Source organism: Natrix helvetica (genome assembly GCF_964273705.1).
Source record: "Natrix helvetica genome assembly, chromosome: 2".
Classification (NCBI taxonomy): domain Eukaryota; kingdom Metazoa; phylum Chordata; class Lepidosauria; order Squamata; family Natricidae; genus Natrix; species Natrix helvetica.
This window is the reverse complement of record NC_138552.1, coordinates 283,462,213-283,483,326: the sequence shown is the minus strand read 5'-3', so window position 1 is coordinate 283,483,326 and position 21,114 is coordinate 283,462,213. Positions and strand designations below refer to the sequence as shown.

At 44.8% G+C, this 21,114-nt stretch overlaps 1 protein-coding gene across 2 annotated transcripts in view; it reads right to left on the bottom strand.

Annotated features, from left to right (window-relative positions):
* GALNT17 (polypeptide N-acetylgalactosaminyltransferase 17) overlaps positions 1 to 21,114 on the bottom strand; it is a 392,841-nt gene that overhangs the window by 10,002 nt on the left and 361,725 nt on the right. For both annotated transcript variants that reach the window (XM_081941423.1, XM_081941424.1), the window contains exons 8-9: positions 12,923 to 13,060; positions 7,119 to 7,214 (exon numbers count right to left, since the gene is read on the bottom strand). In XM_081941423.1, the coding sequence (XP_081797549.1) occupies positions 7,119 to 7,214; positions 12,923 to 13,060 (234 nt within the window). The remainder of the gene's footprint in view (positions 1 to 7,118; positions 7,215 to 12,922; positions 13,061 to 21,114) is intronic.

Here is a 21,114-nt window from a genome sequence, read left to right as displayed (position 1 = left end):
GTCGCCACAATGTAAAAAAGATGTGGAAACTAACTCTAGAAAGAGTGCAGAGAAGAGCAACAAAGATGATTAGGGGACTGGAGACTAAAACATGAAGAACAGTTGCAGGAACTGGGTATGTATAGTTTAATGAAAAGAAGGACTAGGGGAGGCATGATAGCAGTGCCCCAATATCTCAGCGGCTGCCACAAAGAAGAGGGAGTCAAGCTATTCTCCAAAGCACCTGAGGGTAGGACAAGAAGCAATAGGTGGAAACAAATCAAGGAGAGAAGCAATTTAGAACTAAGGAGAAATTTCCTGACAGTTAAAACAATTAATCAGTGGAACAACTTGCCTCCAAAAGTTGTGAATGCTCCAACACTGGAAGTTTTTAAGAAGATGTTGGATAATCATTGGTCTGAAATAGTGTACGGTTTCCTGTTTGGGAGCGGGTTGGACTAGAAGACCTCCAAGGTCCCTTCCAACTCTGTTATTCTATTCTAGTCTAACCAAATGATTAGAATGCTCTTTGGCACCCTACTCAAGGTATGATTGAAAAAGTCAACATGGCGGCCGTATCCGTGCGATCGAAACTTGGATCATGTTCTCCTGGGTACCATGTTCACCTTTTCTATCACAGAAATTCATTTCCCTAAGGATTTGGAGGGTTTTTTTTGGCTTTTCTTCAACATTTTTCATATTTGTTCATGCTGGTGTTAGGATTTTAACCGCCGGAGCAAGGCTAAGCATGCAAACCAGAATGCAATTTATAGCTCAAGATGGATGGCTCCAAGATTGAATATTCTTGTTAATCTCTCATTTCATCGACAGGTATTTATTATAAGGAGTCAAATTAAAATGGGTGAAATTTCTGCCCCCCCCCCCCGCCCCCAGCCTATCTGTCAGAAGAACTTAGGTTTTTACAGCTTCTATGCAAATCAATAAGCACCTTGATTTGCTGTTGTGTTTGTTTTTAAAGACACGATACAAATGAATAGAAGATAAGCAAGGCTGGGGGCTGGGGGGAGAAAAGGATGCTTCATGCTATCTAACAATGAAAAGAAATGGAAAAAGAAGGTGGGAGGGAGAGAGAGAGGGGGGGAGATCAGGGAAAGGGAAACAGCTTTGCGTTTCTTTGACAGATGGGTTGAAAGAAGCAAGGCGCAGCTCCAAATTTTAATTCGAGAAATCAAGCCGTAGAAGAAAAGTTGTTTTGTTAAAAACAGTGACTAGGGGCGGAGAGCGGGAGGAACAAACCATACAAGCAGGCTCAGTATAACAAATAATTTCTTTGGGGCATTCAGCTACAAATGCAGAATAAGCAAACAGCATGGAAATTATTCTTATTTCCCTTTCTACCGAGAGATTTCAAAGGTAGGATGTGAGGCTTCGGTGGCAGCCCTGTAGAGGTGGGTTAAGGCCTTCCCAGTCCCTGCTCTGTTCTCCATCTTCTCCAGCGGATGAATGAATTTCAGGGGAATCTTTCAATGGGTTCAGGAAAGCCCAAATAATCAGGGCTTGATGGTAAGATTGTGTATGCTGTGGTGTGGTGTTGTTCTTTGGATTCCAAAGGGAGAAGATGGAAGGGCAGGCATGACACATCCATCCACAACTCCTTAAATGAATAACAGAATAACAGAGTTAGAAGCAGTGGTGGGATTCAAAATTTTTTTACTACCGTGGGCAGTAGTACTGTGGGCGTGGCATGGCTTGGTGGGCATGGCAGGGGAAGGTTACTATAAAATCTCCGTTCTTTCCCCACTCCAGGGGAAGGATACTGTAAAATCCTCATTCCCTTCCTGTTCCAGGAGAAGGCCGCTGTCAAATCCCCATTTCCTCCCGATCAGCTGGGACTCGGGAGGCAGAGAATAGATGGGGGTGCGGCAAGTCAGAGGTGGTATTTACCGGTTCTCCGAACTATTCAAAATTTCTGCTACCGGTTCTCCAGAACTGGTCAGAACCTGCTGAATACCACCTCCGGTTGGAAGGGATCTTGGAGGTCTTCTAGTGCATCTTCTAATGCATCTTCTTACTGACCTGCCCTGAAGCTGTGGAAAGCAGCCATGTGATGCTAGGAAAAGACACAGTTGACCTGTGGACCTCAACTTCCAGAATTCCTCAGCCAACTATGCTGGCTGGGGAATTCTGGGAGTTGAAGTCCACACATCTTAAAGTTGCCAAGATTGGACATCCCTAGTCTAGTGGTTAAGGCACCAGGATAAAAAAACCAGGAGACCATCAGTTTTAATCCAGTCTTAGCCATGAAGGCCATCTGGGTGATCTTGGGTCAGTCACTCTCTCTCAACCCAATCCATCTCATATGTTTGTTGTGGGGAAAACAAGAGGAGAAAGGAGTATTAGATATGTTTGCCGCCTTGAGTTGTTTATAAAAATAATAAGGGCTGGATATAAATAAATAAAATTAAAATAAATAATAAATTTGTTGACTATATTGGCCCAATCCTACAGCTCAGTGCTATGTACAGCAAAGTCCAAAGCAACATGCCAACATCTCCAAATGTGTGCAAGCAAATGTACAGATGGATACCCACAACTCATTCCATCAAGCCAAAGGCATGGTGGAAAAAGAAGCTTTTAATAATCTCTTGAAAAATAAGATGGGAAGGCATCAGCCAAGACCTTGAGGAAGACTGTGCAAGGTCAGCAGAGAGAAGAACTTCCATCTCTTCCAGATCCTATAAAGCAGCGATGGCGAACCTTTTTTGGCTCACGTGCTACAAGGGGGGGAGCGCAGGGGGGTCGTGTGCGGGCGTGCCGCACCCATAATGCAATGCGCGACCCCCCCAGTGCGCATGCGCAAACAACGTGCGACCCCCCCCTTTTTACATGCTTTTTTCACCCTCCCCAGGCTCCTATAAAGCCTCTGGAGCCTGGGGAGGGCGAAAAATGGCTTTTAAAAAGGTGAACTCAGCTGGCCAGCACGCGCATGCTCGCTGGCAGCTGACAGGGCAGCGCCTCACGTGCCCTGACAAATGGCTCCGCGTGCCACCTGTGGCACGCGTGCCATAGGTTCGCCATCACTGCTATAAAGCTCACAAGGAGGAGAGATTTTCAGCAGGTTCACTTGAGATGAGCAGACCAATGTCATCATGGACCATGAATCTTTGAATTCAAAGGGGTATCATGGACCCGTATTTCAAATAAACTTTCAAAGAAAAATCCAAAGCTCTCAAATTGTATAAGGTCTCCTGCTTGAGCAGGGGGTGGGACTTAGCTCCATGGTCCCTTCCAACTCTATTCTGGTTGATTGATTGATTGAAACCATGAGGATATTTCATGAAGACCTAAATGGGATTCAAGGAACCATGAAGTTTGCTTCACTTTCCAGTTTTTCTCCTTTACGGTTAGGAGTCAATGACTTTTTAGGTGATCATCACTCCATTTCAAGTAGTATTCTAAATGCGAAAGTCAACACATTTCCATATTCCTGAACGTGTGTTCTTATTTGAGCACAGAGAGATCCTTCCAGACTGAATCCCTTTCTTAGAGTTTTAAATTGCTTTTAAATTAGATAGGCAGTGCTCAGCATGGACTATCATCTCATCTATTTTTGTGATCCCAGGATGACAAGAAAGGGAGTTGGAACTTATTCTGAGCTTCCTTCTTTGTTCCCAACTGTAACATTTGAAACAACAATTGCAATACTTAATCTCACTTGAATTTAGGACACAACTCTAGAACTCAGCTGTCTTGTTCCGGGTTGGAGATTTTTTAAAAATACTGTATTTTTCAGAGTATAAGATGCTCCAACGTATAAAATGCACCTAGATTTTGGGGAGGAAAACAAGGGGAAAATATCTGCCTCTGCCTTTCAGCAATTTGCCTCCTTGCAACAAACAGTATAGACAATATACACCATTCGTAGTGTTATATTTCAGACTATACTTGTATAGATGCTGTTAAAATTGATGTGCTTTCTGGAAGTATAGTTATTCTCTGCTATTTAAAAGAATAGCACTTTTTAAAACAATAGCACTGGGCCTCTTCAGATCAAGCATTTATTTTAAAAAGCTTCTTCATTTTGTTAAGTTGTCTAGAATCATAATAAAGCAGTCTTTAAAAAATAAGTCTAATAATTTGACCATTCTATAGGCATTTATAGTTGTTGACTTATCTCCTTGCAGCAAACAGCCTGATTAGCACAAGAAAAAAAAATCTGCCTCCTAACAATTTGCCACCTGGAGCTAACAGCAACTTTCAATTTCAATTTCTCCCGATCATCAGCTGTTACAGGCTGCAGGGATTGCTACAGCTTATTGAAGCCTCTGCAAGCCCCCGTTTGCTGCAAAGAGGTAAATTGCTGGGAGGCAGAGGCCAAAGGGTTGAGGGTGGTGGGTGGGTGGGGCTACATTCAGTGTATAAAACACACCCAAATTTTCACCCTCTTTTAGGGAGAAAAAGGTGCATCTTATACTCCGAAAAATACGGTAGTCATTTTGAGTTTGCTACATTTCAAGCTTACAATGTTTTGTACATTTCTAATTACAGGGCTAAGGGATGAAGTGGCTCAGTGGCTAAGATGGTGAGCTTGTTGATCAGAAAGGTCGGCAGTTCGGGGGTTTGAATCCCTAGCGCCGCGTAATGGAATGAGCTCCCATTACTTTTCCCAGCTTCTGCCAACCTAGCAGTTTGAAAGCATGTAAAAGTGAAAGTAGAAAAATAGGAACCACCTTTGGTGGGAAGGTAACAGCATTCTGTGCACCTTCGGCGTTTAGTCATGCCGGCCACATGACCATGGAGATGTCTTTGGACAGCGCTGGCTCTTCAGCTTTGAAACGGAGATGAGCACCGCCCCCTAGAGTCAGGAACGAGTAGCATGTATGTGCGATGGGACCCTTTACCGTTACCTTTTAATTACAGAGCTATGCAATTGCCAGCCTTGCTTGCAAGCACATTTTGAAGAAAGCTGTTTGTGTACTTCAGCATTTCTGAACCCCAGCGACTTTAAGATGTGTGGACTTCAATACCCAGAATTCCCCAGCCAGCATGTTGAAGTCCACATGTCTTAAATTTGTTGGGGTTCAGAAATAGTGGTCTAGTTTATCAGCTGCAGCTACTTCTCAACTTATGACAACCCGGGACCAGAATTGCTATGGTTCTTAAGTGAGCCACAGCCAATTTTGCAACCTTCTTTTTTTTCCGGAGTTGTGAAGCAAATCACTGCAGAAGTTAAATGAACTATGCAGTTGTTAAGGAAATCTGGTTCTCCCACTAACTTCTCAGAAGCTGTTTAAGAAGGTTGGCAATTGCAAGACGCAAGGATGCTGCAACCATCATAAATACATGCTGATTACCAAGTGCCTGAATTTTAATCACATGACTGTGGGGATGCTGTGATGGTCCTAAATGCAAGAACCAGTTGTTAGTCGTTTTTTTTTTCAGTGCCATTGTAACTTCAAATCAATCAATGGTCATAATTGGAGGACGACCTGTCTTCCACTATTTCCAAGCTCTGTTCATTAAGAACCAGAAGAAGAAGATTTGTGAGGGATTAAAAGAGCTGGTTGACAGCCCAGAAAGGTTTTTGGCTCTGTAGTGGTCACTGCATTTGAAGGAAGTTGCCCCTTTGCAAATTACATCTCATCCATCAGTGCTCCCCATGGTGCTGGATTGGGCAGATTTTCATAACTGATACTATGTACGTTACATGGGGCTATCCTGAAAGGATGACTGGAAAAACCTCTATTGGAGCAAATCGTGGTGTCTGCTAAACTATCCTTGCCATTTGTTTCCCCAAGGTCCTCCCAAAAGAGCAGCCGGCTGTCACTCTGAAGGCTCCTGGTGTGGAAAATAAAATAAAATAGCAATTCTTGGAATAATAATTCCCGTCTGAAAGACCTACATAACTATAACACTTTCGTGGAAGAATTTCACTTTAGAAAAGTCAGCAGGCAAAGGATCTGCTCCAGAAGAAAGAAAAAAAGCAGAACACAAGCTGTATTCTTGTGTAGAAACTACACAGTAGTTGCCCTTTGGGGGAAAGAAAGTGAAAACAAAACAGCCCCTTGGAGATATAAGTGCAAACGCGGAAATACTTTTGACATTCCTGAATGTCAAACAGAAATGCTTCTTCCCCAAAAACATCCTTGCAAGGGTTTCACAAAACCCAATTCAAAAAGGAAGGCTTTCCTTATTCCATTGAAGGAGATCGAGTTACTGATCCCAATTCTCCATGTTCGTGTCTGGAAATTATGTCCATGGTTGCATCTTTCAATACCCACCATTTCCCTTTCCCCAGTCTCCTTCTAATTTTTTGTTATTTAAATACAATGAAAAGGAAGCTGACATGCTATAACGTTAAAGGCTGAATCTGAAATATACTTAATGTACTCATACTTAAGATCTGCAGTGGCGCAGTGGTTAGAATGCAGTATTGCAGGCTAACTCTGCCCATAGTCTGCCCATAGTCAGGAGTTCGATTTTGACCTCTCGAGATTGATTCAGCCTTCCATCCTTCCTTTGGTAAAACGAGGACCCAGTTTGTTGGGGGCAATATGTTGACTCTGTAAACTGCATAAAGGTAAAGGTTCCCTTCGCACATATTTACTAGTCGTTCCCAACTCTAGGGGGCGGTGCTCATCTCTGTTTCAAAGCCGAAGAGCCAGCGCTGTCCGAAGATGTCTCCATGGTCATGTGGTTGGCATGACTAAATGCCGAAGGTGCACAGAACGCTGTTACCTTCCCACCAAAGGTGGTTCCTATTTTTCTGCTTGCATTTTTACATGCTTTCGAACTGCTAGGTTGGCAGAAGCTGGGACAAGTAATGGGAGCTCACTCCATTATGCGGCACTGGGGATTTGAACCATCGAACTGCCAACCTTTCTGCTCAAGAAGCTCAGCACCTTAGCCACTGAGCCATCACGTCCCTTGTAAACTGCACAGAGAGTGCTATAAAGCACTGTGGGGTAGTATATAAGTCTAAGTACTATTGCTACCTTCCATTTTGGTAATTCTGAATTTATTGATCCCTAGATTCCTAAGTTTGTCTATATTTTAGAAGTCAACTAGTCCAACTTCCTGCTCAGCGCAGAAGTCATTAGGGCTTCTTCACTAGTACATTAGAACTTTTGCAGCATCTTTGTTGAAATCACATCATGATAACCAAGTCGAATTCTAACCTGTGGCCCCCAGCCATGGCATGGGTAGAGGATCGCTGTGTGATTTTCCTGTGGCCCTTGATCAAGGCAGACATCTTTTATCTTGTTGTTCCTCAGCTGTAAAAAACCCAAAAACAGAATGAGTTTTTGCAAGGTTAAGATAAAGACATTTTGACAAGTGCTTTCTCACAAATATTTTATAATTCCCAGGAGATTTATTGATTTGAGGTGTAGTCGAATATTAGTAGTTTGCATTGGTAGTTGAGCTGTTGGTTTGAGCTCCGAGCTTGGCAATTTGGTTGCAAACATTTCATCACCATTCGAGGAGACCTCGTCAGTGAGCCTTGACGTATCCTTGTCTGCCAGAACACAGGTCTTTAAATACCTTTTTATGAGATGCAAATTAGCCTGAATGTTGTTTGTTACTTCTGAGTCATGGTTTGATTGTTGATTGGCTGTTGTGATGGTTTAAGTACCACCTGTGTGATGTAAGTAGTGTCTTTGTGATGTAAAACAAACAACACTAATTTATATCACCCAGATGGTACTTAAAACCAAAGACCGACACAACAATGGGGATCAGGCTGGGGAGGGAAGTGGGGACACATGCAGTCTGAAAATCAATTCCCACTGTCCTAAAATATAATTCACGCTGTTTAAAAAAGTAGCAATGGAAAGAATCCCAGGTCAAACAAAACTGGATTAACATAAGAGTAACATATTTCATCCATTCTTTATCATAGCCAAACTCACTGTGGGCTTTCCTCCCCCCAAATTACTATTAATGTATCCACCAGATATCAAGAATTATCTATCCCGGTACATAGGTAATGGAAGGAAATACATTATTGCTATCTTTACAAGATGAGTCTCCTAGGAATCTTTCTCGTTTTCTCTTCTAGCATTTTTTCTCCACTCTCCCAAACATTTATCTTTTTAAAGAAGCGATGGGAGATTAAAGATGTTTTTTTTTCTCTTTCGAAATGGTAAAACCTAATACCTTATCCTCATCTTCCTCCTTCTCTAGGTAGAATGGAAACTTGATATACTGTAAAAAATAGCCAAATGTTCATTCATAACTGATTGGTTTCGTCCGGAACAGACTAGCAATTGAAAATGAATTATGGCTGAATTATTTCTGTCTGTTTCCTTAGGCCAGGGATGGCGAACCTTTTTGTAAGGGGGTGCCAAAATTATGTGCATGCGTCCACACGCACAATTCAATGTGCCCCGTCCACCTGTGCATGCATGTGTGACTCCCCCGTATGCATGCACAACCTCCCCCTCCCATGCAGGGGGGAGTTTTCACCTTCCCCGGGCAAAAACAGCCTCCCCTGGCCCCCCAGAGGCCCACCAGGAGCCAGAAATGGATTGTTTCCGAATTTCTGGTTAGCCCACTGGGCCTGTTTTTTTTTTGTTTGTTTTTTTTGCCCTCCCAAGGCTTCAGGAAAACTTCCAAAGCCTGGGGAGGAGAAAAAAATAAACTTCCAGTTGGCCTGTTGGGTCCTTTTTTTGTCCTCTCCATGCTCTGGAGGCTTTCCTGAAGCCTGGGGAGTGCAAAAACAGTCTCCCGCAGCCCTTCAGAAAGTTGAAAGTCAGCTGGCTGGTTATGCACATGTGCACCGGAGGTGATGGCTCATATGCCAGCAAATATGGCTCCGCATGCCACCTGTGGCATGTGTGCCATAGGTTCACCATCACAGCCCCTCTGCCAGCTTGTCAAGCCAATGGCCAGCAAATGAGGGCTTCTGCAAACTTCCCAGATGCTGCTATGCGATGGCTTTCCACTGCACATTGAAGAAGTGGAGATACCTGACCTGTTCATATACAGAAAGGGCAGGAGTTTTCAATTAAGGAGAACACTATAAAAATAGCCCACCCATAACTTACTTTCCAACAGTTGTTTCCTAGAGCTGTTTCTCCTATTAAAATCTATTAACAGAGTAACAGAGTTGGTAGGGACCTTGTAGGTCATCTAGTCCAATCCCCATCTCAAGCAGGAGACCCTACACCATTTCTGACAAATGGCAGTCCAACCTCTTCTTGAAAGTCTACAGTGACGAAGCTCCCAACTTCCAAAGGCAACTTCTGTTCCATTGGTTGATTGTTCTCACTGTCAGAAAATTTCTCCTTATTTCCAGGTTGAATCTCTCCTTGATCAATTTCCATCCATTATTCCTTGCCTGGCCTTCAGGTGCCTTGGAAAATGACCCCTTCCTCTCTGTAGTAGCCCCTCAAATATTGGAAGACTGCTATCATGTCTCCCCTGGTCCTTCTCTTCACTAGACTAGCCATGCCCAGTTCCTGTAACCGTTCTTCATATGTTTTAGTCTCCAGTCCTCTAATCGTCCTGGTCGCCACAGCTCTATATAATTAAATTTAGGAAGTGACTGTTTAAAGTAGAATTGCGTAAAACCTAAATTTGGAAATTCAATGTGAAAATCACTTGGTTGAATGAAGAAGAATCAAAGCAAATTTCCAAATGGACTGAGAGCTGAAATCATTTAGATTGGCAAATCAGTTTGAATGCTTAAATCAGATCAACCAGGCCATCCAACCTGAATTGAGATTAGAATTAGGCAGCACCCTATCCATACATCTAAAACCAATTCAGATCTTGCTGCCTAAAACCAATAGTAGACCAGGAATGGGGAACTCATGTCCCACCAGATGTGATTGGTCTATAATTCAAAGCACCTGAGGGTAGGGCAAGAAGCAATGGGTGGAAACTAATCAAGGAGTGAAGCAACTTAGAACTAAGGTGAACCTTCCTGACAGAACAATTAATCAGTGAAACAACTTGCCTCCAGAAGTTGTGAATGCTCCAACACTGGAGGTTTTTAAGAAGATATTGGATAACCATTTGTCTGAAGTGGTGTAGGGTTTCCTGACTAAGCAAGGGGTTGGATTAGAAGACCTCCAATGCCCCGTTCAACTCTGTTATTCTATTCTGTTCTGTTCTATCCCCTTCAGCCTTGGCTATGAAACTAATGTTAAGGGTTGACAAGACATATAGCCTGATGAATATTGCAAATCAATAAAGGGCACAAATCCTTCCTTATCAAATGAGAAGCCAGAGGATTGCAAGACTAAACAAATACAAGAACTAGGAAAGAAACAACAGAAGACATCCACTCATCCTTCTATAATTAGAGCAGAAAAATATAACACACATTTCATACCTGATGTGATTCATCATAAAGCAGAATGGGTCGGGAATCAAAGTGCACTTATAGCCATCTGCTTTTTTTGTGTGTGAATTCTACAACTAATTTCTCTCCACTAAATTTCTGGCAAAGGAGAATGTTCTCTCCTCATCAGATCCAATGACTGACATTATTTAGAGAGGCAGAACAGAGACCGGGATGAGGCTATCAGATGCTACCACCACTTTGATTTGATAACAATGAGATGGTAGATGGCCACCTATTTTGAGTCGTTTCTTCAAAGAGAGAGCCTCAAATACAATGGTTACATTGGTGGTCCATGTTCACAATAGGGAGGACCTTGCTATGCATGTAAGAAATGTGTTTTGCAAGCATACGACTCCACCTTTAATCTTTCCATTTTAAAAAAAAAAGGACCACAATTAGCACAGCTGGGAAATTGCTTACAGCACATTCTCTCGCAGCCATAATGACCACCATGGCTGCTGGTAGAGAAGTTGCCACGCTCAAAAAAACAATTTGAAAATCACTTGCTTGAATGAAGAATCAAAACAACTTTCCAAATGGACTGACAGTTGAAATCAATTAGATTTCCAAATCAATTTGAATGGTTAAATCAAATCAAGCGGGGCTGTTAGGGTTCCCACAGAGGAGAGCCAAGCTTCAAAAGAAACCCAGTTATTTATCAGAAGCAACATGTTGGCAGGTACCCAAGTGAAGCCAGCTCTGACCCCCCCCATAATTTACGGCCCAATTATGACCCTGTTTCCCCCCTCCCCCCCAGGGTGTGTCATAAATCACATTCTCCAGTGGAGCACTTTCACAGCCTCCCTCCGGCTGCTGTGGGTAACCTGGGATAAAGCCTTAAGAGAGATAAGTCTGGAATGTGCTTCTGTCTTTTGCTGCTGTCCCATTTCATTGGGCGAGTTGACAAGGCCATCCAAATTGAACTGAGATTAGAAATAGATGGCACCTAGTCCCTAGCAGTGACGTGCGGTGAGGTTTATGGCTGGTGAGGCTGGTGACGTCATCAGGAAGGCGGGGAATGGGACCACGTGTGATCCCATTCTCCGTCTTCTGAGCGTGCTCCGCCGGCTCGCGCTCCGCAGTCCCCAACAGCAGCTGCTTTTCAGTGCTTTTCTGAGAGTCTGGCGTTTAGGACATCCAGCTATCTACCTAAACGCCAGACGCACAGAAAAGCACTGAAAAGCACTTCGCCTCCAAGCCACTTCGTCTTGATGACGTCACGGCAGGGGCTGTTGGGCTGGAAGCCCAAACCCCATTAGCCACAAAAGCCGCTTCTGGACATATATTGCAGTCGCGAGGAGTGTGCGAAGTCCAGCAGAGGCAGGAAGTACTCGTCGTTCCCCAGTCACTTTCGTGGCTTCATCATCTGGGAGCGCCGACAACATTTCTGCCTCTGCAGCTCCCAGGCACGGCCGGACGGATGTAGCCAGAGCGACGCCGAGGCGGTCCGGGCGGATGAAAGAGCGAGCGAGCGAGCGAGCGATGGAGGATCAGGCAGCCTGATCCTCGGTCGCGCGCCCGCCGGACTGCCTTGGCGCCACTCTGGCTACCTCCGTCCGTCCGCGCCTGGGAGTTGCGGAGGCAGAAATGTTGTCGGTGCTCCCGGATGATGAAGCCACGAAAGCGACTGGGGAACGACGAGAACCTTCCTGCCTCTGCTGGACTTCGTGCGCTCCTCGCGACTGCAATATACATCCAGAAGCAGCTTTTGTGGCTAATGGGGTTTGGGCTTCCAGCCCAACAGTCCCTGCCACTTCTGGACATCTATTGCAGTCGCGAGGAGCGCGCAAAGTACAGCGGAGGCAGGAAGGTTATTGGCGTTTCCGAGAACCCTCCTGCCTCCGCCGGTTGCCCAGCTGGCACCGCCCTGCGTGCGCACCTCCTCCTCCTTCTCCTCCTCCCTCCTCTTCCTCTTCTCTCCCCAAAAGCTCTTCTCCTTACCAGAACTTAGCGGGAGCCGTGTAAAAGGGATGGGAAGAAATATATATTATTATTATATATTATTATTTCATGATGAGAGGTGAGGCTCTGCCTCCCCTGCCTCCCCTGACCGCACGTCCCTGGTCCCTAGTATCTAAAACCAATTCAGATTTAGCTTGGTGGTGCCTACACCAGGTACAGGAAACTCCTCACCCACCAGATGTGATTAATCTATAAATCCTATCAGTTCTGGCTATGATAACTAATGCTAAGAAATGACATCATCTTGATAAAGAGTCACGAAAGTTTCTGAAGTAGAAAATTGAAGTGTACAGCAATGGTACAAATCTTGATGGCATCTACTGCAACTGATAACCAACAAAGACAATATTCAAGAAGAATAGTAACTGAGCTCCCCAAACCCCTGAAAGATACTAAGTCTCCTGGTGTAGACTATTCTGGATTAAATGGAACGTGACAAATGAAACTGATTCCAGAGATATTTGTGATCTTCTGTTCTGAAGGCAAGAATTACATTGGATAGCCATTGGGGTTGGCTGAAGGAGTTTTAATTCCAGTTTTGAGTAAAACTGGCTGATTCTAGTTACTCCCTGCAGATCTCATTAGAAAATGGTTGGAGGAGAGACATAAAATGTACTCTAAATTCAGTCAATCCCTACATATTCCATGTGGTAGTTCCTTCTTAATTACCTCTCCATAGGCAATGGTGTTATTGTATCTTCTCATTTCTGGGTAGACGTGATCCAGGTACCATTGGAAACTCTTGCATTTCAAACTTTTTCTTAATGCTTTTCGCTCCGAAACATCCCCGATATCAATTCCTGGGTTCTGAAAGAGAGGTACATGGTTACGTCATCACTTTCTCTTATTGTTGCTATGCTCTGAATGTCAGGGTTACAAATAGCATCCTCAAGCAAATCACATTCTAAGGCAAGCAGTTCCTCAAAGTTGCAATTGATTAAAAGAGCCATGTTCCCATCCAGTTCCGGCCAGGTGCAGAGGCAAAGGATGACCTTGAGTTTCTAAGAAGAATGTTATTATGGCTGCATATCACCCGACTCCAAATAATCCCCCCTCCCATTTTCCCACAGTAGAAAGGGTGGCAGGCTTGAAGTCCAAAAAGAAAAGATGGCTTGCAGGCATGACACATAGCTTATAATGCCACCCTTGAGGCAGCGGTGGGATTCAAATTTTTTTTACTACCACTTCTATGGCCGTGGCTTGGTGGGCATGGCGTGGCTTGGTGGACGTGGCTTGGTGGGCATGGCGTGGCTTGGTGGACGTGGCTTGGTGGGCATGGCAGGGGAAGGATACTGTAAAATCTCCATTCCCACCCCACTCCAGGGGAAGGTTACTGCAAAATCCCCATTCCCTCCCAATCAGCTGAGACTCGGGAGGCAGAGAATAGATGGGGGCAAGGCCAGTCAGAGGTGGTATTTACCTGTTCTCTGAACTACTCAAAATTTCAGCTACCAGTTCTCCAGAACTGGTCAGAACCTGCTGAATACCACCTCTGCCTTGAGGGCTCTCTCTTCTTTTCACATTGGAAATCCCTAAGAAACTTAGAACAAGATTGTCAATACATCTGGAATTAGGCAGCCCAACAGCCTCTTTATAAAGTGTGAGTAATCTTTGGCCTAAAAATCACCCCTGGCATTAAATTCCCATTCATCCCAGCCAATATATCTTGTCATCGTCGTTGTCATATTGGTGTCAGAAGAAGCAACGAGGAACTTCCAGGTTGAAAGGATTAACTGGTGACATCACCATTGCCTGGGGGATGCCCAGTTGGGGAGCTCCTTTCACATCCCTATTAATAAGCCCACCAAAATGGTACCTATTTATCTGCTCGCATTTGCATACCTTTGAACTGCTAGGTCAGCAGGAGCAGGAGGACATGATGGGAGCTCACTCTACCACACAACAGTACTTGAGTCTCAAACATGGGTTTGCTGATTGTCAACTCAGCATTCTAACCATGTGAGCCACTGAGCTCCCACCAATACAGCTAAAGATACGGAGTATAATTCATTGGCAAAGCCTCTGCTTTATATCTAGAACAGGGGTGTCAAACTGGCAGCCTGTGGGCTGGATGCACCATGCACAGCCCACCCCAGCTCCGTGAATGGGAAAAATGTTGCAAAATGTCATGTAACGGTAACGTGATGCAGCAAGTTTGACGCCCGTGATCTAGAAGTTCAAACCCCATCACCTCCAACTACCGTAAGAGCAGCAAAATGTTTTCCTGAAATCTTTACGAACGGTAATAGATGAAACATTCTGAAATCAGCACACTACATTTTGATTTTCAAATCAAAGGAAAAGTCTGCTCTGATTTTTTTCTGGAACTTGAGATAACTCAAAGCAACTTAGTCCTATGGTCAGAAATGGGCCCTTTAACCTCAAAATCAAGATGTTTCATAAGAAGAGGTTATGATTCCAATCTCTGAAAGACACCTTTTTCTGGAATGCAGGCTTGGGACATATAAAAAGGTAACCTTCTCAGGATTAATAACTGCTGGGGAGCCCTGATTTAATGAGATATCCAGAATGTTACATTTATAATTTTAAGAAGCCTGGTTAGCTTGTTCTTTAATGAGAGTTCGTGTCTCCAACCTATCATCTTTATCATCACCATTGTCACCTTCTATGTCCCCATCGTCGTCATCATCACTATTTTCATACATATATACATAGCGATCATGCTATTTTTTTTTCAGAGTAAGCAAAGTTATGCAAAGCAGAGAAAAGGATTAAGAAGTCATGAAGACAAACGATAAGAGGGAAGAAAGAGAAATCTAACTAAATTTATATCAATGCCATCACTGCATCCTTCTATATCTGTCTATCTTTGCAAGCAATCTTTGCTTCTGAAGAATGTTGGAGACTGCAAATTCCCCCTAGTAGCTGTGATCTGGGCAACCAGATGTTGGCTTGAAAGATTAGAGTAGAGATTCTACCTTGCACACAAAATTATAGCATGCTTGGGGCAAAATGTACCCTTTAATTAATGGTATTTAAAATAGTCTACGTCTACTCACGAGGGAGGCCACACGCTGGACCTTGTCTTTGTCTCTGGCCAGTGGACGAGTGATCTGGGAATAGGGGATCCAACTATTATTCCCCTGTCATGGTCAGATCACTCACTTCTCCGGCTTGACTTCCCTGGTGCTACCCCCCGCTGCGGGGAGGCGGAACCGGAAGGTATTAGATGGTTCCACCCCAAGCGCCTGATGGAACCAGATAGGTTCCAGACGGAGCTTGGGCCACCTCCTGTGGACTTGACCCGCCCCCGAGTGGAGGACCTGGTAGACGCATGGAATAGTGCGACTACCGGGGCCCTAGACCGGGTGGCGCCTTTGCGGCCTCTCCTGTGGCGACGAACCACCTGGCCCCTTGGTTCACCGAGGAGCTAAGGGTGATGAAACGCCACAAGAGACGCCTAGAGAGTCGTTGGAGATCCTCCCGTGCCGAATTTGACCGAGCACAGGCACGAGCCTATCTGAGGACGTACCTTGTGGCATTAAGAGCGGCCAAACGTCAACATTGCGCCGCTCTTATTGCGTCCGCAGATAACCGCCCTGCCGCCCTGTTTCGGGTGACTCGCTCCCTCTTGTCTGAGAGACCGCGGGAAGCCCCTTTACAGGGCAGAGCAGAGGAGTTTGGGAAATATCTACAGGACAAAGTCGCTCAAATCCGGATGGGATGGGCCCCTTTCAGTGGTCCAGTAGAGACGCCCGTGGCGAGTCTTGAGGGACCGCTTTGGGAGGAGTTTGACTCGGTGGCCATCGAGGATTTGGACAGGTTGCGTGGACGTCTGCGACCCACCACATGTTTATTGGACCCGTGTCCCTCCTGGCTTGTACTGGCATCCTGGGAGGTTACGCGCGACTGGCTCCTGGGCCTAGTGAACGCCTCGTTGGGTGAGGGGTCTCTACCGGCCACCTTGAAAGAGGCGGTGGTGAGGCCCCTGCTCAAGAAGCCTTCCCTGGACCCAACGGACCTAGTCAATTATCGTCCAGTCTCAAACCTTCCTTTTTTAGCGAAGGTTGTAGAGAGTGTGGTGGTACAGCAGTTCCCACGTCACCTGGAGGAAAATGATTATCTAGACCCGCGCCAGTCCGGCTTCCGTCCCGGGCACAGCACGGAGACGGCCTTGGTCGCATTGGTTGATGATCTCTGGAGGGCCAGAGATAGGGGTTGTTCCTCTATCCTGGTCCTATTAGATCTCTCGGCGGCGTTCGATACCATCGACCATGGTATCTTGTTGCACCGGCTAGAGGGGTTGGGAGTCAGGGGCACCGTTTTACGGTGGTTTGGCTCCTACCTCTCTGACCGGACGCAACGTGTGTTGGCAGGGGAGCAGAGTTCGACCCGGAGGTCACTCACATGTGGAGTGCCACAGGGATCGGTGCTCTCGCCTCTCCTGTTCAACACATACATGAAACCACTGGGCGAGATCATCCGTGGTTTTGGGGTGGGATATCATCTGTATGCTGATGATACTCAGCTATACATTTCCACCCCGAACCACCCCAATGAGGCCGTCGAAATGATGTCCTGGTGTTTGGAGGCCGTACGGGTCTGGATGGATGGCAACCGACTAAAACTCAACCCTTCCAAGACGGAGTGGCTGTGGCTTCCGGCCCCCCGGTTCAACCAGGTGCTTCCATCTCTGGCCATTGGGGGCGTGCAACTAGCCCCCATGGAACAGGTGCGCAATTTGGGCGTCCTCCTAGATGCCCGGCTGTCCATGGATGACCATGTAACAGCCGTGGCAAGGGGGGCGTTCCATCAGGTCCGCCTGATGCGCCAATTGCGCCCCTTATTGGACCGGGATGCCCTACGCACAGTCACCCATGCGCTAGTGACGTCTCGCCTGGACTACTGCAATGCTCTCTACATGGGGCTTCCCTTGAGATGCACTCGGAGACTACAGTTGGTCCAGAACGCGGCCGCGCGGGTGATTATGGGGAGGACTAGATACTCCCCTGTAACACCTCTCCTGCGCGAGCTGCACTGGCTTCCTGTGGTCTACCGAGTGCGTTTCAAGGTTTTGATTATGATCTTTAAAGCGCTTCATGGCTCAGGACCTAGTTACATGCAGGATCGCATCCTGCCCCACACATCCCTACGACCAATTCGCTCACACAGAGAGGGACTTCTCCGGGTGCCGTCCACCAAACAGTGTCGGGGGGCGACACCCAGGAGCAGAGCCTTCTCTGTGATGGGCCCAGCCCTGTGGAATGACCTCCCCCGTGACATCAGGATTATTTCCGATCTCCGCTCCTTCCGTGTACAGTTGAAGACCCACCTTTTTCAATTATCTGGCCTGGCTCAACCGTAATTTTTTCGTATTCCCCGACTGTCTTTTAAATTTTAAATTTTTATTGTATATTGGGTTTTATTATTGGGGTATGTTAATGGTTTTAATTGTCTAAATGTTGTAATTTATTACCTCCTCCGTACATGTATGTCTTTGTATATATGTATGTTTATGTGTTTGTACACACGTGTTATGTTTTATATGTTCTAGTGTATGCCGCCCCGAGTCCTGCCTGGAAAGGGAGCGGCTAATAAATTCATTATTATTATTATTATTATTATTATTATTATTATTATTATTATTATTATTATTATTCTCTATCTAACGGAAATGCTGAAGAGTTATGGGAAAATCTTGATTGACTGAAGCCATGCTAGGCAGTGGAAGTCAATATTCATGGAAGCTTTTGCCGTTGATATTTTTTAATTGTTGTGGTAGTTACTATTGTTAAGGAAGATGACTGATGTGAGACCAAACTATTATGCTCCCATAAATTGCATTTTCATTCTTTCTACTGACAGTGTTCAGAAACGAATGCCATGGAATGAATTTGCAGCCCCAAACAACACCATCTATCTAAATGTTTATGGAAATCTCATATTTCATAAGTGCAGGGGGGGGGGGGGGGAGGAATCTGAAAAGGGAAAAGAAAAACTCGGAAATTTTTGGAGGACTAAAATGTGAACAGCAGAGACTGGGCCATCTCATACAATGAGAAATACTATGGAAAGAAGTAATTAAACACTTGATGGGGTGGAGAAAGTTTTAAAAATCCCTTATAAAGGGCAAAAGTTGGTTAAAGAGTTTTTCCACATTTAGCTGAAAGTCCCAGTTATAATTTTCTATTTTTCAATCACAATCTACCTTTAACACATTTCTGAGACATTGTGTTAACTTTTCAGACAGTAAATATATATGAATCTTTTTAAAAAGCAAAATAGGTTTTCTTAATTTTTATACTATCCTGTCTGAAAATAAATATATTTCAGGGTAGTGAATGTTTGTGAATATTTGGAATTATAGCTTCTGTTGGATAGCCATTTGTCTGAAATGGTATAGGGTTTTCTGCCTAGGCAGGGGGTTGGACTAGAAGACCTCCAAGGTCCCTTCCAACTCTCCTATTGTATTGTATTGTTGTCTGGGAGATTTGATTCAGGATCCACATTGCTTTCTTTCTTTCTCCCCCCTCTCTCTTTCTCTCTGTCTCTCTCTTACTTCTTTCTTTTTCTTTCTTTCTTTCTTTCCTTCTTTCTTTCTCCCCCCTCTCTCTTTCTCTCTGTCTCTTTCTTTCTTTCCTTCTTTCTTTCTTTCTTTCTGTCTTTCCCCCCTCCCTCTTTCTCTCTGTCTCGCTCTCTTTTTCTTTCTTTCTCTCTTTCTTCTTTCTTTCTTTCTTTTTCTTTCTTTCTTCTTTCTTTCTTTCTTTCTTTCTTTCTTTCTTTCTTTCTTTCTTTCTTTCTTTCTTTCTTTCTAATGAGTTCAACCTATGCTCGATTAGCTGCTTAAAAAACACACAAAGCTTATCTTTCAAGATGACAACTCTCAAGGCAAAGAACAAAGATTAAAGAAAAAAAAAATCAATAAAATACACCAAAGGAGATGATAACCAGAAAAACAAAGGCCGAAATCAGTAAAACTAAACGTGCCAGAGAAGAAAGAAATAAGTTTTTAAGCCCGATTAAAAGTCCAAGATCTCATTTCTAACAAGGCTGAATAAACAATTGGCTTCGGTATTGACGATGTATCTTCACTAGGAAAACTCTCCCCACATAGCTCTCAACCTGATAATTAAATTAGTATTGCTGCTTTTTTTTTTTTTAATGAAAAGGAATGTCACAATGGATGGCTTTAAAAGTTAGAGGTTCCTCTTGCACATATGTGCTAGTCCAGCGATGGCGAACCTATGGCACGCGTGCCACAGGTGGCACGCGGAGCCATTTGTCAGGGCACACGAGGCCCTGCCCTGTCAGCTGGCTAGCGCGCATGTGTGCGCTGGCAAGCTGAGTTCACCGTTTCTAAAAGCCGTTTTTCACCCTCCCCAGGATCCAGAGGCTTTATAGGAACCTGGGGGGGGGGGGTTAGGGTTAGGGTTAAGTGACTTCCGGTTTGCTCAGAGGGTCATTTTAAGCGTTCCGAAGGCTTCAGGGAAGCCTCCTGAAGGTCCCTGAAGCCTCCGGAGTGCCTCGGGGGAGGGGCAGGGGAGGTTCTTTTTGCCCTCCCCAGGCTCCTATAAAGCCTCTGGATCCTGGGGAGGGTGAAAAAAGCATGTAAAAATGGGGGGGGGGTGTCTGTTGTGGGGGGTTGCACTGGGGGTTGCACATTGCATTATGGGTGTGACACACCCGCACACGACCCCCCCCTGCGCTCCCCCCACTTGTGGCACGCGAGCCAAAAAAGGTTCGCCATCGCTGTGCTAGTCATTCCCAACTCTAGAGGGCAGTGCTCATCTTCATTTCAAAGCCGAAGAGCCAGCGCTGTCCAAAGACGTCTCCATGGTCATGTGGCCGGCATGACTAAAAGCCGAAGGTGCACGGAACACTGTTACCTTCCCACCAAAGTGGTTCCTATTTTTCTACTTGCATTTTTTACGTGCTTTCGAATTGCTAGGTTGGCAGAAGCTGGGACAAGTAATGGGAGCTCACTCTGTTTTGCGGCACTAGGGATTTGAACCACCAAACTGCCGACCTTTCTGATCGACAAGCTCAGCATCTTAGCCACTGAGCCGCCTGCTTTAGCCAATCTCAAAAAAAAAAAAAAAAAAAAACCAAACCCTGAGTAATGTTAGATCTGGTTAGAACTTGGAGGGAGGACATTAGGAAGTCCAGATCTGTAGCCCAGATGGTAAATTGAAAATATCTGGAAAATTGAAAAAAATGGCAATATTCTAGCCTACCGTAATTAAGAAAATAATATATATGGAAGTCAGCACCTAGATGACTTTGACTAAGCTTGGAAAGAGAAAAGGGTGTTAGACTTGATTAATATTAGAATGAGAGACCTTCAGGTGATACATTGGGAGGTTTAAAAAAATCATTAAAAAGGCAATTGCGGAGGAGGAGAAGCCAATGTCGCAACAAGACGACATGCAATCTCAATGCCCTGAGATCGCAGTTGATACTTTTGCCACTGGGTGGTCCAAACGGACCTAAACCATCCCGCAGAGATGGTGAACAGGAAGAATACGTCTTGCTGAGCTCAAGGACATCTCAAAGTCCCTGATTGATCCAAGAGAAGTTCTTCAAGCCGGTGACAAAAAATGCAGCCATTAGGCTGATGAAGTTGGGGCTGCTCCAAAATGGAAGGATACGGAAAGAGAAAATGTTTCCAGCTGGTGAGGAATTTTTACCATTTTAAAAGAGACTGCCTATAAAAAACTTAAAATTAATTTAAATTGGAGAACAGAAGAAATAAGCAGCGGAATTAAATTTGGAATGGTTTTGGACAGTGGGTTATCTTACTTTTTTTTTCCAAAATTTTTTATTGGTTTTTACACATATATGGGGAAAGGTAAATGGGTATACAAAAAAATTTGGCAGCTCCCACACTGGTGTTAGTAACC